Raw genomic sequence first — 27968 nt, forward strand, 5'->3', positions numbered from 1 at the left:
GCATTGTAGGCAGATTCTTTACCCGCTGAGCCATCAGGGAAGCCCCCAAAATGTCTCCAGACATTGTTAAATGTTCCCTGGAAGCCAAAATCACCCCTATTTGAGAACCATAGATTTAGAGAGAGAAGTCTTGCACCTTTAAGGGAAAGGGTTATCACATAAAAGCGGTGGAAATTGGTCCTGCAAAGTGAATCTTCAGAAGTTGCTTGGACCTTGATTTCCTTAAGGCAACTAAGTCAGTTTCTTATATAGGAAGACAAGTCACTCTGCTTCCCTCCTGCTTGGAGAGTCCTATGAGGCATCCCATGTAGAGATGTATATGGGCTCCAAGTACAGGGCAATGGTCATTCCAGAACTTCAGCCAGGTCTTTTGTGTAGCCCAGGAGTGAAGGAACATCAGGGACTGCTGAGTCCCCTTTCCTGTTTTGCCTTTGGTCATTATTCAGAAGTAGAAGGAAAATTAAACATAGCTCCAGTAGTGGGCAGAGAGTTGTGCAGGCTTCACTGCATTTAGAGAAATCTTTCTCTTCTTATATATGAATCTAGACTTTTCTCCTGTTGAAGCACTGTCTTTTGGAGATGTTGTTAAGGAGAGAAGGCATCTTCAAACTCCACGTTGGCTGGGAGTTCTCAGGAACCCGATTCAGAACTGCAAAACCCACCCTAGATTCTCCTACTCAAGCCAACTCTTCCACCCACCCCTGTTCCCAGGTCCTCTGTGGCTTTTATTCTAGTGTGAGCAATGCTGACTTGAATATATAATTGTACCTTTTATTTACTCCCACATTGTAAGTCCATTTAACTAACCCTACCATCTGGTAAATCTGCTTCATCCACACAGCCTCGTGGTTATGCAGTATGAGGAATAAGGCAGAACGGGAAGTGTGGCTGGTTCCGCATTCACCCTGTGAACTCAAGGGAGTTGCATTTTATCAAGAGGCCCAGCAGATGTCAAGCTCCAGGAGGTGACGGTCAGTGGAGGGGTATGTGATTTGTCACAGCATGATGGGAGAGGCAAGAGGACCCCAGGATCTGGAGACAAAACTCCCAAGACGTCAACATAAGAGGGATGAGAGGGAAGGAGGCTTAGGAGGGAGGAGATATGTGTATACTTACGGCTGATTCACATTGTTGTGAGGCAGAAACCAACAAAACAATTGTAAAACAATTAAAAATAAAAGAGGGATGAGAGCCATCTGTGTGCCTTCCCAATACACTCAAGAGAGGTGACACCTGGACAGTGGGATGGGGAAGATAAACAGAGGGTAGTCTCTTGAGTTCAGCCCATGTCAAAGTTCACGTTTCATTGTAACTGGAGTTTGGAAAAAAATTACATTGAAAAATCAGCAAAAATTAAAAATCTACATAAATGGGTCATTGTGACCCAAATACTCCATAAACCTGAGGAGGATTTTCTTCTGCATTCTTGCCCTCTGGCCAGAAAAATTCATTCCAAATTGTGTTTCTGAATCTGCCCATCTGAATTTCTACAAAATCTTTTCTTTTTTGTTATTCCTCTAAAAGCTTTGCACCTAGAACTTGAGGAAGCTCTGGGTTACATAATTTGGCTACATTTGCCTTCAAAGCATGTCTATCTGATCAGATTCATCTGATAAGCATTTTCCCTCTACATATGTCAAAGGAAAAGAAATTATTTTTATTTTATTTTTTTAAATTCATTTAAGACACCTCAATATTCTGTTTTGTTCAGCCACTCCCCGTCCTTGCCCTTACTCTCAACTAAAATAGTTTCTCAAGTTCCTTGCTTCTAAACGTTTTCATTGCCTTCTTTCCTTACAGCACACAAAACGTCCTTTTCAGTGATATCTCTTTGGTGGCTCTGAAAGAGAAACACAGATTTTATGGTGGCAAAATGGTTGTCTTAATATTATTTTCTTTTCCCTTTCTGATCATGATTATAGTCCTGCCTTTATTTTGTTTGTCTGCTGAGGCTTATTAGGACCTAGTTGTATTAGCTCATTCTCTAGCAAGGTGTCCCAAGAGCATTACTGGAGAACTCCTACAAGGCTGTAGATTTCCCTCTGGGAAAAGTCCTGTATCCTGGAAATTGGCTAAACCAGAAGCTGCTGTCCTTAAATTAGCAGACTGATCTCTTATATATGGCCATTTAGTAAGATATGATGATCTGGGTAATAGCATAGCTTGCTTTACTCCAGCCTTCCCCCAGTCAGAGGGTGTGCTTGTCCTCAGCTATGATGCCAGCAAAGTAGTTAATGAAAGAATACAGCTAAGATTTGTGACTTCCCTGAAGGCTCAGATGGCAAATAATTTGCCTGCAATGCAGGAGACCCAGGTTTGATCCCTGGGTTGGGAAGATACCCTGGAGAAGGGAATGGCTACCCACTCCAGGGTTCTTGCCTGGAGAATCCCATGGACAGAGGAGCCTCACAGGCTACAGTGTGTGGGATCACAAAGTCGGACACAACTGAGCTACTAACACTTTTACTTTTCAAGATTTCTGACACAATCGAAAAGTTTGGGTGTTAGAAAGACTTTGCCACTTTTTAATTATGTGACCTTGAAAAGGTTACCTAATGCCTGTGAACCGCAATTTCTTCTTCTGTGAAAATGGGGTAAGGGTACATACCTTGTTGAACTTGTAAGAATCAGAAAATAAATATGTGAGTGTGTGTGTGGTAGGGGAAGATGCTGCAAAGATCAGCAAGAAGCTTTCTAAAAAGTGAGAAATGACAACATATCCAAAGTTCTGATAGTAGTGGTCCTTGGTCTATAATGTATATAGAGGTACTGATTAAGTTTAGATCTTGTTACATTAAGTATACATGTTTAAAAATTTCAGGTGAATCAGTTAGAAATTGCATTCAGCTAATAATAAAAATCTTGACTAAAGTGACTAGAATAAGATCAGAATTGGTCTTTATTTCATATGAATAAAACCTGGAGGTGGGCAGGTAAGGGCAGATTTGGCCACTCCTTGTCAATGGGGCTCAGGCTCTTTCTGCCCTACTCTCCTGGGGGTGTAGCTTCCATCCTTAAAGTTGCCTCAGGGTGCATGATGGTTTCTGGAGTTCCAGTTGTCATACCCACATTCCAAGCAGGATAAAGGAAGAAAGAATAAAGGGACATAGGCCAACTGTCACTCCTCTTTTCCTTTTTAAATTTATTAGTTAGTTCACGTTCGGCTGTGCTGGGTCTTCATTGCTGTTCTGGCTTTCTCTAGTTGTGCTGTGTGGGCTTCTCATTGCAGAGACTTCTCTTGTTGCAGAACGTGGGCTCTACGGCATGGGGACTTCAGTAGTTGTGGTGCATGGGCTCAGTTGCCCTGTGGCATGTGGGATCTTCCCGGACCAGGGATCAAACCCATGTCTGCTGCATTGGCAGGCAGATTCCCAACCAGTGGACCACCAGGGAAGCCCCTGTCATTACCCTTTCAATGAGCCTTCCCAGATGTTCCAAGCAACCAACTTCTCACATACTGTGTCCCTTCTATCTATGAGAGAAACTCAGAAATGCAGTTTCTCAGCAAGGTTTATTTTCCAGTTTTATTGCTAAGGAAAAAAGGGAAAATGGCTATGGCAGAGACATCTAGCAGGTTCTGCCATAAAGAGAAACTTCCAAACAGATAGACTGGAAAATGGGGACCAAAGAAAGCCCACCAATTCAACAGACAGCAGGAATGGAAAAAACAGAAGCCAAGAAAAATCATTCTAAAGAATGATATACATAAAATCAGGTGGAGTAAATGATTCCAGAGTATGTGTAATCATAATTGAGGTAAATGAACAACCAAATTTCCTTGTGGGTTGTATTAGTAGTAGGCACCCCTTCCTCAGAACTTTAGCATTTGAAGATTACTAGCTATAAATTCAGAGAAGGCAATGGCATCCCACTCCAGTACCTTTGCCTGGAAAATCCCATGGACGGAGGAGCCTGGTGGGCTGCAGTCCGTGGGGTTGTGAAGAGTCAGACACGACTGAGCGACTTCACTTTCACTTTTCACTTTCATGCATTGGAGAAGGAAATGGTAACCCACTCCAGTGTTCTTGCCTGGAGAATCCCAGGGACGGGGGAGCCTGGTGGGCTGCCGTCTATGGGGTCACACAGAGTTGGACACGACTGAAGCTACTTAGCAGCAGCAGCTATAAATTAAACATAACTATTTAAAGTCTCTGCCATCTACAGGTAATATTTTTGGGAAAGTGAAAATAAAAAAAACTTTTCAGAAGATATTTGGATACTTAAGATGGGATCATGGATGCCTAGGAAACAATAATTGATTACCTATTTAATTAGAGTCAAGATAAAGCACTGAAAAATAAACATAGATGGTAACAGGATTTTTAAAAAAGTCTATGCTCTTTCACAAGTGAAGAACCTTGATTCTTTTTCTTCCTTAAATAATCAAGGATATAGAAAAGTCAACATAAAGCACAGGAAATTATTCTAGTAAAACCCAGAATCTTTGCTACCCAGGTAGGTTACATAGCAGATAATGATAACCTTTTAGGCTGTAGGCTGAGGCACTACTCAGTAAATCAAGGCAACAAGCTTACCAAAATTGGGGAAACTTTGCTAAGATTTTAACACATTACAGAGCTACTTTTCAGACTCAAGTATTATAAACTAAGGCGAATAAAATGTACTTGCCAAGTTTTGTCCTTCACTATCCTTTTTCCTATTCTGAAACAATCTAACATTTTACTTTAGAATACATCTTCAAGGGTTGCAGGGTCAAAACTAATTTTATTATAACACTAAGATGTTATCTATATTAACGTACAATGCACTAATCATGGCTATTGGCAAATGAATCAGTATATATTTTTGAAAGTTCTCAGTTTCCACTTTTAATTAAAAAAAAAAACAAACTTCTTAGTTTCCACTTTTAATGGGTTTCCCTGGGAGCTCAGACAGTAAAGAATCTGCCTGCAATGCAGGAGACCCAGGTTTAATCCCTGGGTCTGGAAGGTCCCCTGGAGAAGGAAATGGAAATCCACTCCAGTATTCTTGCTTGAATAAAACCATGGACAGAGGAGCCTGGTGGGCTACAGTCCATGGGGTCATAAAGAGTTGGACATGACTGGGTGATTTTCACTTCCACTTTTAATACAGTAAATGTTGATAATTATACCCCACATAAACAGAATGTCTTTGGAGTCCTCAATAAATTGTGAGTGTAAAGGGGTCCAGAACCTAACAAAAAAACTCCAAGAAGTATTACCTTCAGTTCAGTTCAGTTCAGTTCAGTCACTCAGTCATGTCTGACTCTTTGCGACCCCATGAATCGCAGCACGCCAGGCTTCCCTGTCCATCACCAACTCCCAGAGTTCACTCAAACTCATGTCCATCAAGTCAGTGATACCATCAGCCATCTCATCCTCTGTCGTCCCCTCTTCCTCCTGCCCCCAATCCCTCCCAGCATCATAGTCTTTTCCAATGAGTCAACTCTTCGCATGAGGTGGCCAAAGTACTGGAGTTTCAGCTTTAGCATCAGTCCTTCCAAAGAAATCCCAGGGCTGATGTCTTTCAGAATGGACTGGTTGGATCTCCTTGCAGTCCAAGGGACTCTCAAGAGTCTTCTCCAACACCACAGTTCAAAAGCATCAATTCTTCGGTGCTCAGCTTTCTTCACAGTCCAACTCTCACATCCATACCTGACCACTGGAGTATTACCTTAGGATAAATTTAAATTTATTCATTTTCCTTGGAAAACAAAAGCACACTTATATTGTACAGGAGGAGAAGGGGACGACAGAGGATGAGATGGTTGGACAGCATCACCGACTCAATGGACATGGGTTTGGGTGGACTCCAGGAGTTGGTGATGGACAGGTAGGCCTGGTGTGCTACAGTTCATGGGGTCACAAAGAGCCGGACAACACTGAGCGACTGAACTGAACTGATAGTTGTACATCAATTTATGATAGAAACTCTCTAGAAAGTGGGCATAGAGGGAAAATCATTGTTGTTTTAGTCACTAAGTCGTGTCTGACTCTTTTGCAACCCCATGGACTGTAGCCCTCCAGGCTTCTCTGTCCACGGGATTTCCCAGGCAAGAATACTGGAGTAGGTTGCCATTTCCTTCTCCAGGGGATCTTCCTGACCCAGCGACTGAACCCACGTCTCCTGCATTGGCAGGCGTGTTCTTTACTACTGAGCCACTTGGGAGCCCCAGAGGGAACATACCTCAACACAATAAAGGTCATGTATGCCAAGCCCACAGCTAACATCATACTCAATGGTGAAAAGCTGAAAGCATTTCTTCTAAGATCAGGAACAAGACAAGGATATCCACCCCTACCATTTTTATTTAACGTAGTATTAGAAGTCCTAGTTACAGTAATGAGACAAGAAAGAAATAAAAGGAATACAAATTGCAAAAAGCAGATGACATGATACTATACATGGAAAATCCTAAATACTCCACCAAAAGAACTACTAGAGCTCACCAATGAATTGAGTAGAGTTTTAGGATACAAAATCAATATACAGAAATCTTTTGCATTTTTATACACTAACAGAGAATTATCAAAAAGAGAAGTTAGGGAAACAATCTCATTTACAACTGCATCAAAAAGAATAAAATATCTAAGAATAAACCTGCCTAAGGAGGTAAAAGATCTGTACTTGGAAAACTGTAAGACACTAATGAAAGAAACTGAAGATGACACAAGCGGATGGAAAGATATACTGTGTTCAACCCACATACTTTTGGTCAATTAAGTTATAAGAAAGGAGGCAAGAACATACAATGGAGAAAAGACAGTCTCTTCAATAAGTGGTACTGGAAAAACTGGACTTGTACACATAAAAGAACAAAGTTAGAATAGTTTCTAACAACATATACAAAAATAAACTAAAAATGGGTTACAGATCTAAATGTGAGATCAGAAACCATGAAATGCTTAGAAGGAAACATAGGTATAACACTCTTTGACATAATTTGTAGCAGTGTTTTTCAACTTGTCACGTAAGGCAAAGGAAATAAAATCAAAATTTAAAAAATGGGACCTAATTAAACATAAAACCACTTGCACAGCAAAGGAATCCATTGACAAAATGAAAAGACAATCTACTGAGTAGGAGATAGTATTTGCAAATGATATGACCAATACATATAACCCAAATATATAAACAACTCATACAACCTAACATTGAAAAACAACCTGATCTAAAAATGGACAGAAGACCTGAATAGATATTTTTGCAAATAAGACATACAGATAGGGACTTCCCTGGTGGTCCAGTGGTTAAGAATCCACCTCGCAGTGCAAGGGGGAAGGGTTTGATCTCTGGTCAGGGAAATAAGGGTTTCCCTGGTGGCTCAGCAGTAAAGAATCCACTTGTAATGCAGGAGACATAGGAGATTCAGATTCAATCCCTGGGTCAGGAAGATCCCCTGGAGGAGGAAATGGTAACCCATTCTCCAGTATTCTTGCCTGGAGAATCCCCATAGACAGAGGAGCCTGGTGGGCTACAGTCCTTGGAGTGCAGAGTCAGATATGGTTGAGCATGCACATGCCTGCAGGGAACTAAGATCCCACATGCCATGGGGCAACTGAGCCCATGTGCTGCAACAACGAGCCCGTGTACCACAAGACTCAACACAGCTGGATAAATAAAATTTTAAAAAAGACATACAGATGGCCAACAGGCACATGAAAAACTGCTCAATATCATATATCATCAGAGGAATGCCAATCAAAACCACAATGAGATATCACCTCACATCCATCAGAATGGTTACCATTAAAAAGTCTACAAATAACAAATGTTGGTGAGGATGTGGAGAAAAGGGAACCCTAGAATACTGCTGGCAGGAAAGTAAATTGGTGCAGTCACCGACATTATGGAAGTTCTTCAAAAACACTAAAACCAGAACTACCATATGACCTAGCACTCCACGCCTGCATATATATCTGAAGGAAACAAAAACACTAATTCAAGAAAAAACCACAAGCACCCCAATGTTCATAGCAGCATTATTTACAATTGCCAAGATATGAAAGCAACCTAAGTGTCCCTCAACACATGAATGGATAAAGATGATGGACTACTACTCAACCAGAAAAAAGAATGAAATTTTGCCATTTGTAGCAACACGGATGGGCCTCGTGGGTATTATTCTTAGTGAGATAAGTCAGACAAAGACAAATACTGTAATGATATTATTTATATGTGGAAGCTAAAAAATAAACAAGCTAGTCAACATAACACAAAAGAAACAGACTCACAGATAAGAGAACAAATTAGTGGCTACCATCAGTGGGCAGAGGAAAGAGTGGAGGGGCAAGATAGAGATAGGGGGCTAAGAGGTACAGCTTACCATGTATAAAATAAGTAAGCTATAAGTATGCATTGTACAGCACAGGGAATATAGTCAACATTGTATAAGAACTCTAAATGGAGTATAACCTTTAAAAATGGTGAATCACTATGTTATGCATCTGTGACGTGTACTATTAAAAAGCAACGATACCTCAATTTTTAAAACGCACATATACAGTTGTGTTCACTTGTCACTCTTGTTCTTAGTGTAGCCTCAATAACTCATTTGTTGATTGATTTTGGCATGTTGTGTGGCATGCAGGCTCTTAGTTCCCTGACTAGGGAGCACTGGACTACCAGGGATGTCTCAATAACTCATATGAATTAAATTTTAAATCACAAAGGTTAACTTCCCTTCATAATGACCCGAAGATGTATCCTCTCTGTAGTATATGACAATAAGAAGCAAAGTATATAAAATTAAACTGTGGTTAGCAGTCAACAGTTTGGTATTCTAACTTACTTGGCTGTAGGCACCAGCAAAGCCAAACCAGCTTCAGCAGAGAGGAAACACACTGGGTAAGGTAACTGAGAATTTAGGAGTTGAAAACTTTGGCAGGGTTGACTCTAGCTACTCAAATAAAGTCATTGGGCAGCTGTCTCTTTTCATCTCTTGGTTCTGTTTTCCTCTGAGCTGGCTTTGTTTTTCAGAGCTGTATGTCTTCTCGTGCTAAAAAGAAAATCCCTAGAAGCACTAAGCTCACATGATCCCTAGTGTATTGGAGCTCAGAAAATGGAGATTCAGATCATCCCTTTTTATCTAAGTATCTGATTATTCTCCCTGAAAAGTCCCTAGGTATCTCTCCTTCGGGCAGGAGCTCATCTCTGCGCCAGTAGCTGGAGCTCATAGCTCACTCCAGAGGTCTGGGATACTTCAAATGTTCAGCCTGGACCAACTGACTACGCCAGTGATCATTCAGAATAGGGAGCAGGCGTTCTTTGCCCCAAGCATGGTGCTAAATGTTTTCATGAAAAGGTAGCCTTGTTTAGCAGAAAGAACACTAGGCTGATATTCAAAGACCTTGGTTTTGTTTCTGGCTCTGCCATCTCCTAACTGTGAGACCTTGAGCAGGGGATTTCACTTTCTTGGACACCAATGTTTTGTTGTATAAAATGAATGGTTTGGATTAGATGATTACAGATATAAATGCCTTTAAATGTGTTTAATTCAGAAAGAGTCAAAGTTTATTTGTTTGTTCACGGGCTCAAAACAAGATGGAGAAGTAGTTCTAGTAGTCTTAGTCAATACACTCATTCAAGCTATCTTAGGCAAAAAAGAAAAAAAAATCAGGAGAACTTTATACAAAAAGTCAGGGTGTCTCACAGAACCCAAGGACAGGAATGGACATCATGAAAACCAAGAACAAGGAACTAGAATACTAACAAGAACTATCATTTTTTCTTTCTCTGTGTCTTTCACATTCCCTGCCTAGAAAGGGAGCTCTTTCTCTCTCTAGCCAGACTGTTTTCCCCCCTTTTTCCTTAGTTATTCACATCAATTCAAAAATCAGTTCTTCTCTATAAATATCTACTTTCTTTGTTTTTCCTGGTATGTGGATGAGAATGGTTTTCCATGATAGCAGTTTCTGCTCTTCATTTTCCATAACCCTCTTTCCAGCTAAAAGGCATAGTCAGTCATCCCCAAGTCCCACTCTGGTCTGATTGCCTCACCTCAGGTTAGGTATCTATTCATGGCACCAGCAAAGCAGGGTCATCAATCCTGAACATGGCTGTCTCATGGAGATAGAGATGCTCTCAATGAAATGGGAGTATTAAACTGGGAAGACACCCCAAAATGTACCTATTTCAACATTTAGAGTCACTGAGTCATGTCTGACTCTTTGGGACTCCATGGACTGTAGCCCGCAGGCTCCTTTGTCCATGGGTATTCTCCAGGCAAGAATACTGGAGTGGGTGGCTTATCCCTTCTCCAGGGGATCTTAACAACCCAGGAATTGAACCAGGGTCTCCTGCACTGCAGGTGGATTCTTTATCAGCTGAGCTACCACAGAAGCCCATTAAACTGGGAAGACACCCCAAAATGTACATATTTCAACATTTAGGGTAATTTTTAAATACAGATCAGTGCAAGGTACTATTGTTAAGAAAAAGAAGAAAAAGCAAATGTTGGAGAAGATGTGGAGAAAAAGGAACTTTTGTGCTGTGTGGGTGGAAATGTAAAATGGTGCAGCCACTGAGGAAAACAGCATGCAAGTTCCTTTAAAAATTAAAAATAGAACTATCATATGACCCTGCAACTCCATTTGGGGCTATTTATGTGAAGGAAATAAAAACACTAATGTGAAAAGATATATGAACCCTCATGTTCACTGTAACATTATTTGTAGTAGATAAGACGTGGAGGCAATCGAGGTATTCACCAAGAGATGAATGGGAAAAGAAAAGGCCATACACATATACACACAATGGAATATTATTCAACCATGAAAAGGGAAACTTTGCCATCTGTGACAACATGGATAGACCCCGAGGGCATTATGCTACTCGAAATAAGTCAGATAGAGAAAGACAAATTTCATAGTATCTCACTATGGAGCCACTGGTGGTGGTGATTTGGTCACTAAGTCGTGTCCAACTCTTGCGACCCCATGGACTGTAGCCTGCCATGCTCCTCTATCCATGGGATTCTCCAGGCAAGTATACTAGAGTGGGTTGCCATTTCTTTTTCCAGGGGATCTTCCCAACCCAGGAATTGAACTCAAGTCTCCTGCACTGTGGGCAGATTATTTACCAACTGAGCTATAAGGAAAGCCCATGGAGCCACTGCTGCTACTGCTGCTAAGTTGCATCAGTCGTGTCTGACTCTGTGCGACCCCATAGACAGCAGCCTACAAGGCTCCGCCGTCCCTGGGATTCTCCAGGCAAGAAAGTTGGAGTGGGTTGCCATTTCCTTCTCCAATGCATGAAAGTGAAAAGTGAAAGTGAAGTCACTGTCATGTCTGACTCAGCGACCCCATAGACTGCAGCCTACCAGGCTCCTCCATCCATGGGATTTTCCAGGCAAGAGTACTGGAGTGGGGTGCCATTGCCTTCTCCACATGGAGCCACTGGGGATGCCCAAATAATTAAGTTGTACACTGAACACTAATATAATGTTACGTCAATTATGTTTCAATAATTTTTAAAGGGGTAAAAAGAACTTCACTAATATGAAGAATAAAATAAATAAATAAATAAAATGGCTCATAGATACTGAGAGCAGATTGGTGGTTGCCAGAGGTGGATGGGGGGCAGGGAGTGAGTGTGGTGGGTAAAAGTGGTCAAAAGTACAAACTTCTGGTTATAAAATAAGTCCTGGGGATGTACAGCACAGGGGCTACAGTTAACAATACTGTATATTTAAAAGTTGTCAAGAGAGAAGATCCTAAAAGTACTTGTTACACACAAAAAAATTGTAGCTATGTGTGGTGAAGGATATTAACTAGACTTATTGAGGTGATCATTTCCTAATACTTACATATATAGAAATCAAATAATTATGTGCTGTGCCATTATGCTCAGTTGCTTCAGTCGTGTCTGACTCTTTGCAACCCTATGGACTGTAGCCCGCCAGGCTCCTCTGTCTATGGGATTCTCCAGGCAAGAATACTGGAGAAGGGTTGCCATGCCTTCCTCCAGGGGATCTTTTGACCCAGGGATGGAACCCATGTCTCCTGCATTGCAGACAGATTCTTTACTGCTGAGCCACTGGGAAAGCCCAAATAATCATGTTGTATGCTGAAAACTAATACAATGTTACAAGTCAACTCTATCTCAATAATTTTTAAACAGGTAAAAAGAACTTTACAACTGTACGACTTTTAGATAGATGAACATGATTTTACAAAACTTCTTGGAAGGGGATGGATTCAGAGTATAATACCCTGAACATGAGCCACAGTAACACCATTTAAAAACCACAATAGGGGGGAAAAACAGTGGGAAGTGTAACCAAAAGTTTAATACATAAATATATAGTTTTAGGGTCTTATATGATTTATATATACTCAGCAATGAGGATACTGATAGATCAGTATATGAATCCAGTGGTATTTGCTTTCTGAACTCAGTTAGGAAACCAGATGGACCAATTTCCAATAGCTGCTCCCAGGCTAGTACATTTTCACTCCACCTCTTAGAAGAAAGGCCATCTGACAGAATGCCAGTTGGAATCACAAGGCATTTCATATTGATATGCTCATCTCTGGTCATAGCTCTTACAGTTGTTTATATGTAAATATATATTACATATTAGATAAGGAAATGGCAATCAACTCCAGTATTCTTGCCTGGAAAATCCCATGGACAGAGAAGCCTGGAGGGCTACAGTCCATAGGATTGCAAAGAGCTGGACATGACTGAAGTGACTTAGCATGCACGCATATATTACATACATAGAGAAACCTAGACTTTTCATAAATGTGGAATCATATGATATGTGTGGTCTTTCAGGTCTGGCTTCTTCCATTTAGTTTTGATCCAATGTTTCATCAGCACTTAATCACTTATTACTAAATAGTATTCCATTGTACAGATATGCTAGGCTCCCCAGGTGGTGCAGTGGAAAAGAATCTGCCTGCCAGTGCAGGAGACTCAAGAGACACGGGTTCTGTCCTTTATTTGGGAAGATTCCCTGGAGGAGGAAATGGCAACCCACTCCAGTATTCTTGCGTGAAAAATTCCATAGACAGAGAAGCCTGGCGGGCTACAGTCCATGGGGTCACAAAGAGTTGGACAAGACTGAACACACACACACACATACAGATATACCCCATTTTGTTCATCCACTCATCAGCTGATGGACATTTGGGTTGTCTCTACATTTTGGCTATTGTGAATAGCGCTGCTGTGAATACTTGCGTATGAGCTCTTGTTTGAACACCTGTTTTCAATTCTTTTGGGTATACACCCAGGAATGGAATTGCTGGGTCATATGATAATTCTATGTTTAACTTATTAAAGGACTGCCACACTGTTTCCATAGCGGCTGCACCATTTCACGTTCCCCCCAGCAGTGTGCGAGGATTATGATTTCTCCACATCTTGCCCCTCTGTCTTTTGACTATAGCTAACCTGGTGAGTATGAAGACAGATCTCAAGGTGGTTTAGAGTTGCATTTCCCTAATTACTAAGCTCTTGGGTTTTTGACTGCACAGAAAAAATTGTGCCTCTCAGAGGCATAGATTGTGTCTTAGAGATTTAATATTCTCAGGGCTGAGAATACAGTAGGTGATTAATCATTACCTGTTGACAAATATTTCATTTGGCAAACATTTACAGTCTGGACTTTGTGTGAGCTCAGCACCAATCATAAAGAGTTATATTTAGCTTTGGGAGGTCAGAAGATCAGAGCACATGGAAGATTCTAAAGACACTATGACAACAGGCCCCTAAGCTGACAAATTCACACCTCAACATGAAGCAGCACAGGAAGCTTTAAAAGCTCTCTGATCCATCGCACCAAACGGTGGCTGAAGGTCAATCACAGTTAAAATTGGTATAGGCAGCTGTTTTAATCTCCTTTTTCATTTTTCATATAACGTGTCTTGGCAGAAACCCCTTAAAGCAGATGGGTGCCCACTTCGTAGAGGTGTTTGGTGGATTAATGTGAGCCAAACACTTCATGATGGTAAGACTGCCACTGTAATTGAAGAGTCAGGTGCTCTTATTAATGAGACTTTTAATTCTGAGCACTTGCTCTATGCAAGATCCTGTCCCAGGCAATTTACTCATGGCTGAGAATGTAGTGTGCTGCTTTCAGACATTATCTCAATCTTAATAGCTCTCTCCTCTGCTGCAGCGCTGCTTCTGTCTGGGTTCAGATCTGAGCTCTGCCCCTTACAAGCGCCAAGATTTAACCTCTGTAAACACCAATCTCCTTATTTGTAAAGACAGAAATTAAAATGCCCATATCTTAGGTTGTTTATCGGACGAGTTAGGATAACCTGGTTAACTTTACTACAGTGTCTAGTATCTGGGACAGAAGTTTAATAATGCTAGTTCTCTTTGTCTTCATTTAGAAGTAGGGATTTATAGATATTATTCCTCCTACATTTTAAATAGCAGAAGCAAGGCATAAGCCTCACAGTGAATGAATCATCATCTTGTCTTCCCAGCTCATGGCCATTTCCAACTCCCTGAGGACCATGCCCTGGAACAGGATGAGGACCACAGCAGTCATGTTTGTGCCGTAGGCCATGGCTTTTCAGGTCACTGCCAATTCAACTGAGGGAGACAGACATGGGATTAAAGTGGGCCAATCAGATTCTTGTGTAAGAATTTGGAATTGAGACTAAGAGACAAAGTTAGAATCTGTATGTGGCTAGAACTGTGTCACATAATTTAGGATCTCGACGCCACTATATTCTGGCATATGGATGGGGGAGTATAGACAGTTGATCCTCAGAGAAGACAGAAACGGGTGTGCATAAAGAAGCAGCAATGAGAGCCGAGAAGAGAGTTTCCAATACTTGGTTATAGTCTTTTATGAACCTAGCTCACACGTTTTTCTCTTGGATTCCATGAGACACTTACCTATAGACTTATAACAAATTTTCTCATGTTGCTTCTCAGAGTTTGGTGGGCAAGATTTTCATAGGCCACAAAACTCTTAACACGTAAGTGACTGAACCTTATTTTTCTGTGATAAAATTACATTTCAGTTTTCAATTCCACCCAACAGCAGAAAAGCAATCAAGTTCAGCTCCAGGTAAACTCAGTCATTTCAGCGTGTTTTTTTTTTTTTTTGGCAGGGGGGCAGTTCCTCTCACCATCATGTCATCTCCAGACTTCTTCAGCATCCTTCTTGCCCTCAGAGGAGGCATTTAGCCCATGCTGACACCCCTGGAGAGAGGCATTCCATCTGCTCCAGGGTCATCATGTCCTTGCAACCACTCTCCAACTACCTGATTTTGCACGAAAGCCCTCTGACAGCTCTTTGCTCACTACCAGAGATTTTTGTGCGCCTTTTAAGAACTCACTAGCATCTAAATCTTTTTATATCTTTTTTTAAATAAAAAAAGATATATTTGACAAAATCTCAGCAATCTTTAATCTGCAGGAAGTAGAGCCTTTTTGTTACTCTTCTCATTTCTTTCTAATACCTTGTTTAAAACATAAACTTTGTGCATTGATCTTTTGAGGGGAAAGAGTCTTTTGAAACTTCAAATTCCTTTTCCTCTAAAAAATTCTGGCTGCTGTAAATCAAAAGTGCTGGATTTTAAGACCATTGTTTCTATTATAAATGAGCGGCACTGGAGTGGTGAGCAGCTGAGAGGAGATACCCCATGTACAAAGTCAGAGAAACCCCAGTAAGATGGTAGGCACTGAGAGAGGGCAGACAGATTGAAACCACAATCACAGAAAACTAACCAATCTAATCACACGGACCACAGCCTTGTCTAACTCAATGAAACTAAGCCACGCCGTGTAGGACCACCCAATATGGACAAGTCATGGTGGAGAGTTCTAACAAAATGTGGTCCACTGGAGAAGGGAATGGCAAACCTCTTCAGTATTCTTGCCTTGAGAACCCCATGAACAGTATGAAAAGGCAAAAAGATAGTACACTGAAAGATGAACTTCCCGGGTCAGTAGGTGCCCAATATGCTACTGGAGATCAGTGGAGAAATAACTCCAGAAAGAATGAAGAGACGGAGCCAAAGCAAAAACAACACCAGTCGTGGACGTGACTGGTGATGGAAGCAAGGTCCATCATGAATGCTGTAAAGAGCAATATCGCATAGGAACTTGGAATGTTAGGTCCATGAATCAAGGCTAATTGGAAGTGGTCAAACGCGATGGCAAGAGTGCATGTCAACATTTTAGGAATCAGCGAATTAAAATGAACCAGAATGGGTGAATTTAACTCAGATGGCCATTATATCTACTACTGTGAGCAAGAATCCCTTAGAAGAAATGGAGTAACCATCATGGTCAACAAAAGAGTCTGAAATGTAGTACTTGGATGCAATCTCAAAAACAACAGAATGATCTCTGTTTATTTCCAAGGCAAACCATTCAATATCACGGTAATCCAAGTCTATGCCCCAACCAGTAACACTGAAGAAACTGAAGTTGAATGGTTCTATGAAGACCTAGAAGATCTTTTAGAACTAATACCCAGAAAAGATGTCCTTTTCATTATAGGGGACTAGAATGCAAAAGTAGGAACTCAAGAAACACCAGGATTAACAGGCAAATCTGGCCTTGGAATACAGAATGAAGTGGGCCAAGGCTAACATAGTTTTGCCAAGAGAACGCAGTGGTCATAGCAAACACCATCTTCCAACAACACAAGAGAAGACTCTACACATGGACACCACCAGATGGTCAACACTGAAATCAAACTGATTATATTCTTTGCAGCCAAAAATGGAGAAGCTCTATACAGTCAGCAAAAACAAGACCAGGAGCTGACTGTGGCTCAGATCATGAGCTCCTTATTGCCAAATTCAGGCTTAAATTGAAGAAAGTAGGAAAACCACTAAACCATTCAGGTATGACCTAAATCAAATCCCTTACAATTATATAGTGGAAGTGAAAAATAGATTTAAGGGACTATATCTGTTAGACAGAGTGCCTGATGAACTATGGATGGAGGTTCATGACATTGTACAGGAGACAGGGATCAACACCATCCCCAAGAAAAAGAAACACAAAAAAGCAAAATGGCTGTCTGAGGAGGCCTTACAAATAGCTGTGAAAAGAAGAGAAGCGAAAAGCAAAGGAGAAAAGGAAAGATGTATCCATTTGAATGCAGAGTTCCAAAGAATAGCAAGGAGAGATAAGAAAGCCTTCCTCATTGATCAATGCAAAGAAATAGAGGAAAACAATAGAATGGGAAAGACTAGAGATCTCTTCAAGAAAATTAGAGATACCAAGGGAACAATTCATGCAAAGATGGGCTCAATAAAGGACAGAAATGGTATGGACCTAACAGAAGCAGAAGATATTAAGAAGAGGTGGCAAGAATATACAGAAGAACTGTACAAAAAAGATCTTCAAAACCCAGATAATCACGATGGTGTGATCATTCACCCAGAGCCAGACATCCTGGAATGTGAAGTCAAGCAGGCCTTAGGAAGCATCACTATTAACAAAGCTAGTGGAGGTGATGGAATTCCAGTTGAGCTATTTCAAATCCTAAAAGATGATGCTGTTAAAGTGCTGCACTCAATATGCCAGCAAATTTGGAAAACTCAGCAGTGGCCACAGGACTGGAAAAGGTCAGTTTTCATTCCAATCCCAAAGAAAACCAATGCCAAGGAATGGTCAAACTACCACACAATTGCACTCATCTCACATGCTAGTTAAGTAATGCTCAAAATTCTTCAAGCCAGGCTTCAGCAATACGTGAACTGTGAACTTCCAGATATTCAATCTGGTTTTAGAAAAGGGAGAGGAACCAGAGATCAAATTGCCAACATCCGCCGGATCATTGAAAAAGCAAGAGAGTTCCAGAAAAACATCTATTTCTGCTTTATTGACTATGCCAATGCCTTTGACTGTGTGGATTACAATAAACTGTGGACAATTCTGAAAGAGATGGGAATACCAGACCATGTGACCTGCCTCTTGAGAAATCTGTATGCAGGTCAGGAAGCAACAGTTAGAACTGGACATGGAACAACAGACTGGTTCCAAATAGGAAAAGGAGTAGGTCAAGGCTGTATATTGTCACCCTGCTTATTTAACTTATATGCAGAGTACATCATGAGAAACGCTGGGCTTGATGAAGCACAAGCTGGAATCAACATTACCAGGAGAAATATCAATACCCTCAGATATGCAGATGACATCACCCTTATGGCAGAAAGTAAAGCAGAACTAAAGAGCCTCTTGATGAGAGTGAAAGAGGAGAGTGAAAAATTTGGCTTAAAGCTCCACATTCAGAAAACGAAGATCATGGCATCCGGTCCCATCACTTCATGGCAAATAGATGGGGAAACAGTGGAAACAGTGGCTGACTTTATGGTTTTGGGCTCCAAAATCACTGCAGATGGTGACTGCAGCCATGAAATTAAGAGACGCTTTCTTCTTGGAAGCAAAGTTATGACCAATCCAGACGGCATATTAAAAAGCAGAGATGTTACTTTGCCAACAAAGGTCTGTCTAGTCAAGGCTATAGTTTTTCCAGTAGTCATGTAAGGATGTGAGAGTTGGACCATAAAGAAAGCTGAGCACAGAAGAATTGATGCTTTTGAACTGTGGTGTTGGAGAAGACTTTTGAGAGTCCCTTGGACTGCAAGGAGATCCAACCAGTCCATCCTAAAGGAGATCAGTCCTGAGGGTTCATTGGAAGGACTAATGTTGAAGCTGAAACTCCAATACTTTGGCCACCTGATGTGAAGAGCTGATTCATTGGAAAATACCCTGATGCTGGAAAAGATTGAAGGCAGGAGGAGAAGGGGATTACAGAGGATGAGATGGTTAGATGGCATCATCGACTCAATGGGCATGAGTTTGGGTAAACTCTGGGAGTTGGTGATGGACAGGGAGGCCTGGCATGTTGCAATCCATGAAGTCGCAAAGAGTCGAACACGACTGAGCGACTGATCTGAACTTGGAACTAATCTGAGTTTCAAGAACATAATTTGGAACTCAAATCCATTTGGCTGAGACAGTATATATATATATAGTGGTGACTTAACTGGGGAGGGCCAAGGAGTAACTTACAGGAAATGCACATTTTGTCAGCCTTCAAGGGTTTGTCAGGCTTCAAGGATTTGAGTTGATTTCTTGATTACTGTGAGCTGGAAATGCTGGCCTCCCAAGAATGCTTTCCATTCTTTGACCCTGTCTGCCTGTTTGAATTTCCAGGATTATCTCCTTTGCAATGTTCCATCTGCTTTCCACAATCCTTGTGTCAACTGGGGCATGGATACTGGTGGGCAGATGGAAAGGCTGTGCCAAAGTTAGACCTGCATTTGCAAGACTACTGGAAACACAACGCCCATTCTCCTGAAGCCAGACTGCTTTTAGAAAGAGAGAAGAGGAATGCCATTCCACCACGCATGCTTGTGATTCCCCAACCTTGGTTTCTAACCATCTTTATACCCTGGCCTCTGGAGAAACCTGCAGTTAAATTCTGTTCTCTCCTAGCCCTTAGATAGCAACTGTGTTGGGGGACCACTTCAGAATTCCAAGCTTCACTAAGAGAGCAATTTTCTAACAAGAAAACTACAATGGAGGGAGGGGGCATCTAAGATTTAGGTGCAGCAAATTGGAGACCAGACAATATAATCAGCTTATTTAGAATAGTCAGTGAAAATCAGCTCTACGGGAGAGACACAACTCTGTCTTGCTTTAAATGTAAGGCATCTATCAGTTAGGATTGTAGGGCTCTTAGAGTAAGTACTCCCTTTGTTATTTCTAGGTCATGGGGTACAGAAAAGTAAATTTAATGAATTTTATTTTTATTTTTTTTTAATTTAATGAATTTTAATGATACAATAAAAATATAATACAGGTGGAAAAAGTAGTAAACAGACGAACATACATGAACAGATGTAAACATACATATAACTACATGCATCTGGACACATATAAGAATAAAAAATGGAAGCAATAAACAGTGATCACTTCCAGGTAGTGGTATCATGAGTAGTTTACATTTTCCTCCTAACTCTTTAACATGTCTCAAATTTTTCATTATTCTTATCAAGAGAAAATAATTAATATCATATTTTTAAAAAGGTGAAATGGGACTTCCAATTCTCATGAGAGGAAAAGATAATCTGAAAGTTCTCCTGCCACATAGAAATGCTTGATGAAATATAGCAAAAATATTTTAAATATGTGAGTGAACTGGTAAGAAAGAAGGGAAGGGCCAAGCATGTCAGTAAGAAATAGGATAGTGTGGCAAGGATGTGAGAGGCTGCTGCAAACTGGGATTAGGTCCCAGAATCTGAGTAAAGCAGTTTTTAAAGGGTTGTACTCTCACTGTAAGAGCATTTAGGAAAAATATCAGTCCACTGGCACAGACATAAAAACTTATTTGTATGTCTCTGCCTGGGTGGGAAAAATGTCCATTTGAGAAACAAAATCTCCAGGTTTGTTTTTACCTCAAATTCAGAGGTGTAAATTTGCAGAGGGGCTTCCCCGGTGACTTAGTAAAGAATCCGCTTGCAATTCAGGAAACGCGGGTTCGATCCTTGGATTGGGAAGGTTCCCTGGACAAGGAAATGGCAACCTACTCCAATATTCTTGCCCGCGAAATGCCATGGACACAGGAACCTGGTGGGCTACAGTTCATGGGTTGCAAAGAATCGGACATGTATTGACTAAACCACCACCACCACCACCACCACCAAAATTTGCAGACAATCCAGGAACTGTGATGGTAAATGACCTCCAAAGTGATTAAATGACTGAAAAGTTGGTCCAGGTATGGTGATGTCTCCGGTGTAGCAAAAGCAAAATAGCTCTTGAAGGATACACCCTATACCCAGGGGATTCTCACAGAAAAACTGGTATCTCTAAAGATGAGCTGGGGAACAAAAATGATGAAATGCAGAAGGACAAAGTCCTCCAAGAGAGCTAACAGACTGAAGAGTCAACAGCACCAAGAGGTTCCCTGAAACTGTACATAAAAGAGGCAATTTGAAAGAGAATGTAACGTGATCACTCTGGGAAGTCTTAAAGGCTTAAACATAACCAAAAGGAAAAAAAGAAAAGAAAACTAGGTCCTATGAAAGGCACTTTGCATGATAGCTATGAGCACAGACTCTGGAGCTAAATTGCTGGTTGAAATCTCAGCTCTATCTTTCATCAGCTGGATGGTACCACCTATTCGCTTGATTTCTTGATTACTAGGAGCTAAAAACCCTGGTCTCACAAGAATGCTTTCCATCTTTTGACCCTGCCTGCCTCTTAGAATTTCCAGGATTATCTCCTCTGTAATGTTCAATTTGCTTTCCACAATCCTTATGTCAACTGGGGTAAGTCACAATATTTCTGTGCCTCAGTTCCCTCATTTGTAAAGTGGGAATATTAATGGTACTTATATCAATGGGGTATTGTGAGGATTAAATGTGTTAATATATGTAAACTGCTTAAAAGACTGCCTATCAAACTATATCACTATCTACATATATAATAGAGATGAAAGTAGATATACAGTCATATATGGCATCAGTATATATAATATATATTCTAAATGCATATATACTAAATCCATGAATTTAAAAATAGACTCATATATCAGTCAGAAAAGCTCAGCCATATACTGTTCATAACAGGCATACTTAAAATCTAATAATTCTGAAAGACTAAAAATAATGAAATAGCCAAAAAAAAAAACCCAGGCAAATATACATTAAAAAAATTGATAGCACATTACTCAGTAGCAACAACAGAGGCCAGAAGAAAGTAATAATGTTAATATTAGACACAAAAGACTTTGAAATTAAAAAAAAATTTTTTTTGAGATGAACAGGTCACTGCAAAATGGAAACATGAACCATTCACCAGGAATATTCAACAGCTCTGATGTTCTATGCACCAAATAATGTAGTGTAATTAACAGAATGACAGGGTAAAAAGGTAAAAATCACATGCAGACTGTGGCAGACAAAAATAGAATATGGAAGATTTGAATAATACAATTTACATGGCTCAGTATACACCAGAAAAAATCAAGTTTTTCTTACTACAATGTACTACAATTTGAAATTAGTTATTAATAACAAGATAATCCCTCAGAAAACATTTAAAAAAAAGAAACTTTAAGGGAAATAAGTATATATTTATCACTAAAAAACAATGACAACAACACATAATAAAAATGTGGGATGCAGCCAAAGAACAACTTGAGTCACTTATGTCTTAACTGTATAAATTAGAAAGAAAGAAAGCCCAAAAAGGAATAAGACAAATGCCCATTTTCCAGTTATAAAATATGACAAACTCCCAAAAGTAAAAGCTGGGAAGAAGTAAAAGTCAAAACAGAACTGAATGAAATAGAAAACTAAGAAACAATAGGAAAAACCACAAAACCAAAAGTTGTTTTAAAAAAGTTAAAGTAAGATGACACTGAATAACCAAAGCAATCTTGAAAAATAGTGAAGGTGGAGGACTTACTCTTTCCAGTTTCAAAATTTACTACAAAGCTATGCAAATCAAGATAGTGTGGCATTAATAACCTGTTATATTAATGGTTAATGAACCTTTAACAAACATGCCGAGAAAATCAATGGGTAAAGAATAGTTTTTTCCACAGATAGTGCTGGGGCAACTAGAAATCCACATGAAAAATGATGAAAGTGGACCCCTGTCTTACATTATATATAAAGAATAACTCAAAATGGATCAGAGATCTGAAAATATAAAGTTTTTAGAAGAAGGCATAAGAGTACATCTTCACAATCTTACACTATGACTTAGATACAATACAAAAGCACAAGTAATAAAATAAAAATTTCGATAAGTTGGACTTCATCAAAATCAAATAATTTTGTTTTAAATGATAAAACCAAAAAAGTGAAAAGACAATCCACAGACTATAAGAAAACACTTGAAAATCATGTCTGAAAAAAAAAAGACATACTCAGAATATATAAATAATTCTTACAACTCAGTAATATGAAAATAAATAATTCAGTTAAAACTTGGCAAAGGATTTGAATAGATATTTCTCTAGTGAAGACATACAAATAGCCAGTAAGTACATGAAAAGATGCTCAACATCATTAGCCATTGCTGCTGCTGCTAAGTTGCTTCAGTCGTGTCTGACTCTGCGCGACCCCATAGATGGCAGCCCACCAGGCTCCCCCGTCCCTGGGATTCTCCAGGCAAGAACACTAGAGTGGGTTGTCATTTTTTTCTCCAATGCATGCAAGTGAAAAGTGAAAGTGAAGTCACTCAGTCGTGTCTGACTCCTAGCGACCCCATGGACTGCAGCCTACCAGGCTCCTCCATCCATGGGATTTTCCAGGCAAGAGTACTGGAGTGGGGTGCCATTGCCTTCTCCGCCTTAGCCATTAGGGAAATGCAAATCAAAATGGTGAAATACCACTTCACACCCACTAAAATGGTTATAGTAATAAAAAAAAATAAATGTTGGTGAAGATGCGGAGAAACTGGAAACTTTGTTCATGGCTGGTAGATTATAAAATGATGCAACCACTTTCAGAAACAGTTTGACAGCTCCTCCAAAGGTTAAATTTAGAGTTACCAGTTATATGACTTCCCTGGTGGCTCAGATGGTAAAGTGTCTGCCTACAATGTGGGAGACCCAGGTTCAATCCCTGGGTTGGGAACATCTTCTCTGGAGAAGGAAATTGGCAACCCACTCCTGTACTCTTACCTGGAAAATCCCATGGATGGAGGAGTGTCATAGGCTACAGTCCACAGGGTCACAAAGAATCAGACACGACTGAGTGACTTCACTTTAGTTATCTCACAAAGCAATTCTGCTCCTAGATATATATCCAAGAGAAATGAAAACATATAGCCACACAAATACTGGCATACAAATATTCATAACAGCCCCCAAATGGAAACAATCCAAATGCCCATCAACTGGTGAATGGATAAACAAAATGTGGCATATCCATATAATACTTTTCAGCAATAAAGCAAAATGAAGTACTGATATGTACTATAATGTAGATGAATCTCAAAAACATGGCTAAGTGAAAGAAGCTAGTCTTACGACCACATATTGTATAATTCTGTTTATATGAAAGATTCAGAATGGGAAAATCCATGGAGACAAAAAGATTACTTGCTGCCTAGGGCTGTAGGAGGGAGGAATGGGGAATGATTGCTTAATGAGCACAGGGTTACTTTTCAGGGTTATGAAAATATTTTAAAATTAGATTAAGGTGAGAACTGCGTAACTCTGTAAATGTGATCAAAACCATTTAATTGTGCACCTTTTTTTTTTTTTGCCATACCACACAGCATGTAGGATCTTAGTTCCCCAACCAGGGATCAAACCTGAGCCCCCTGCATTGGAAGAACAGAGTCTTAACCACTGGTCTGCCAGGGAAGTCCCAGTTGTGCACTTCATGGCAAATAGATGGGGAAACAATGGAAACAGTGGCTGACTTTATTTTCTGGGGCTCCAAAATCACTGCAGATGGTGACTGCAGCCATGAAATTAAAAGACGCTCACTCCTTGGAAGGAAAGTTATGACCAACCTAGACAGCATATTAAAAAGCAGACACATCTAGATGTCTAGTCAAGGCAATAGTTTTTCCTGTGGTCATGTATGAATGAGAGAGCTGGACTATAAAGAAAGCTTAGCATTGAAGAATTGATGCTTTTGAACTGTGGTGTTGGAGAAGGCTCTTGAGAGTCCCTTGGACCGCAAGGAGATCCAACCAGTCCATCCTAAAGGAAATCAGTCTTGAACATTCTTTGGAAGGACTGATGCTGAGGCTGAAACTCCAGTCCTTTGGCCACCTGATGCGAAGAGCTGACTCCTTGGAAAAGACCCTGATGCTGGGAAAGATTGAAGGCAGGAGGAGAAGGGGACAACAGAGGATGAGATGGTTGGATGGCATTACTGACTTAATGGACGTGAGTTTGAGCAATCTCCGGGAGTTGGTGATGGACAGGGAAGCCTGGTGTGCTGCAGTCCATGGGGTTGCACCGAGATGGACACAACTGAGCAACTGAACTGAACTGATGTAAATTTTACTCAGTTAGATTACATTTTGAAAAGTTAAATAAGATGAGATTAAGATCCTGTATTGGATCCTGGAACAGAAAAGAAACATTTTGGAAAAAAATGGTAAAATCTAAATAATCTTTGTACTAACATTAGGGATGATGGGTGATTGTAATACAGGAATTCTGTATTATCTTTGCAACTTTCCTATAAATCCGAAATTATTCCAAAATAAAAGTAAAGCAGATCCTTTAGTGCACTTGATTTAGAGATATGGAGGGGCGTGTAGAGGAGGCATAAATAAACAATGAGGAGTGACACTCGGCATATAAACATCCTAAGAAAAACTGTGTACCGGTGCTATGCAAGGTAGGTTCCTTCACTGTCACCACTTGTCAGGTCTCTGGGCCCAGGATGAATTCCATAATGTGACACGTTTTGAGATGAGGAACAAGCCTACTCGGGGGAACCTACAACACAAGGGTCAGCAAGAAGGGATGAGAAACGTGCTTCACTATCTGTCCATCCCCGCACGGAGAGTCATGTTAGGACCTGAGTGATGTGCTTGTCAGTGGGAGGCAAACAGACTCTTGGCAGAGTGATCTGAGTTCAAGTGCTTGATGATTGTGGCAGCTGCTGAGAAAGCCAGTTGCCCACCACCTGGAGACCTGGGGGTGAAGGTGGAGGCCGTGGGCAGTTGCAGCTGCTCCTGCCAAAGGAAGCAAGCTACTGATCCTCTGGGAAGCTGATTTTGGGTGTGACTCCCTCCCTCTAAGAGAAGGTGGGAACAGTCCTGGCTTCTTGTCCAGTCTGCCCAGAGTAAGCTCTCAGGGTTCCTTTTGCACAGCTGTACTTGACATTCACAGTCAATTGAAAATATACACAAAATGCACAGTTTCTTAGAAAAATACAACTTAATAAAACCACTCAGGGGGACATATAATTTAGGGTTAGATTTATAACTTGAACCAGAAATTTTAAAATCCACCTTCCTCTCTTAAAACAAAGAAAGGAAGGAAGAAAGAAAAAAATAAAACAGCCCATTAAGCCCAGAAGATTTTACCATTCAGACCCAAACTTCAAAGAACAGATCATTGTTTTCTTAAACAAATTGTTCCAGTGAATATAAAATGAGGAAACACTGCCCATCTCATTGTATGAAATAAAATAATTCTGATGGCAAAATCAGATAAGGACAGTATGAGAATCCAATCTAATCTCACTTTTAAAGATAGATGCAAAAATCCTGAATAAAATGTTAGTCATATGAATCCAAAAAGCTTATTAAATATATATCATTACCAAATATGATTCATCTTAGGGATGCAAAATGGTTAAAATTAGAAAGTCTATTAAGAGGATTTATCATATTAACTGGTTAAAGGAGAAAACCATATGATCGTCTCAATAAATGCAGAAAATTTTTGACAATATTTAACCTTGTTTCACAATTAATAGCAAACTAGAGTAGAAAGCAAATTTCTTAGCCTGGTAAATAGTAGCTACAAAAATTATGGCAATTTTCAAAATTACACAGCAAAAATTATAAATAATTGTGAAATGCTGAAAGCATTCCCTTTCAGATCAGGAACACAATGAAGTTTTGTTCTATCACCACCTCTACTCAACATTGTACTGGGGTTTTTCACTAGTGTGAAATTCTTTTTTCTTGCGATAACAGAAGAAAAAGAAATAAAAATTATGATGATTGAAAAGGAGAAACTAAGAAATACAAAAGAATCTACAAACTACTAGAAATAGGGTTTATCAAGGTTGTTGAAGATAAAACAAATATGTAAAATCAGTAACACTGATGTTCACCAGTAACAAAAATGTAATTAAAAAATATTTTTTTTTCAATGGAAACTCTAAAATATAAAGCAGTAGGAATAAATATAACAAATGATGGGCAAGATTTTTGTCAATAAAATTATAAAACTTCATTGAAGAACATAGTAGTATACCTAAATAGATAGAAATAGAAACATATTTATTGATGGGAAAATGCAACTTTGTAGTAACACCAATTTTCCCCCCAGATCAGTCTAATCAATTCAGTATGATCACAATAAAAACTCTAACAAGATATTTTTCAGAACTTGAGAAGATGATCCTTAAATTCATACAAAAGATTAAAAGATGAAGAATAGCCAAAACTCTTCTTAAGAGGAAACATAAGATGTGTGTGTGTGTGTGTGTGTGTGTGTGTGTGTGTGTCTAGTGGAGGGAACTGATTCCAATAGACATCATCTCAGTTCTAATGAGGTGGATGAAACTGGAGCCTATTATACAGAGTGAAGTAAGCCAGAAAGAAAAACACCAATACAGTATACTAACGCATATATATGGAATTTAGAAAGATGGTAACAATAACCCTGTGTACGAGACAGCAAAAGAGACACTGATGTATAGAACAGTCTTATGGACTCTGTTGGAGAGGGAGGGGGTGGGAAGATTTGGGAGAATGGCATTGAAACATGTATAATATCATGTATGAAACGAGTTGCCAGTCCAGGTTCGATGCACGATACTGGATGCTTGGGGCTGGTGCACTGGGACGACCCAGAGGGAGGGTAGGGGAGGGGGGAGGGAGGAGGGAGGAGGGTTCAGGATGGGGAATACATGTATACCTGTGGCAGATTCATTTCGATATTTGGCAAAACTAATACAATTTTGTAAAGTTTAAAAATAAAATTAAAAAAAAAAAAAAAAACCAAATAGACATCATCACTTTCTTTAGAGAACAGTGTGGTATTGGTCCAGAGACAGACAATTAAGCACATGGACTAGAACAGAGTCTAGTATTAAACTCATTTGTGTATGACAGTGGTGGCATTTAAATTATAGGAAAAGGATAACCCCAATGACACTGAGACAAGTGGCTATCCACAAGGAAAAGATAACATTATCCAAACCATAAGAAGCTCCAATATTTTGGCCACCTGATGTGAAGAGCCAACTCACTGGAAAAAACCTTGATGCTAAAAGATTGAGGACAGGAAGAGAAGGGGGTGACAAAAGATGAGATGGTTACATAGC

The 27968-nt window shown here is 40.0% G+C and overlaps 1 protein-coding gene across 1 annotated transcript in view; it reads right to left on the reverse strand.

Moving 5' to 3' along the window:
* Positions 1 to 1636: 1636 nt before the first annotated feature.
* PLEKHA8 (pleckstrin homology domain containing A8) overlaps positions 1637 to 27968 on the reverse strand; it is a 109083-nt gene continuing 82751 nt past the window's right edge. Inside the window, exon 13 of the mRNA XM_005205500.5 lies at positions 1637 to 1840. Within this exon, the coding sequence (XP_005205557.1) occupies positions 1818 to 1840 (23 nt within the window). The 3' untranslated portion in view covers positions 1637 to 1817. The remainder of the gene's footprint in view (positions 1841 to 27968) is intronic.

This window comes from Bos taurus, chromosome 4 (genome assembly GCF_002263795.3).
Source record: "Bos taurus isolate L1 Dominette 01449 registration number 42190680 breed Hereford chromosome 4, ARS-UCD2.0, whole genome shotgun sequence".
Taxonomy (NCBI): domain Eukaryota; kingdom Metazoa; phylum Chordata; class Mammalia; order Artiodactyla; family Bovidae; genus Bos; species Bos taurus.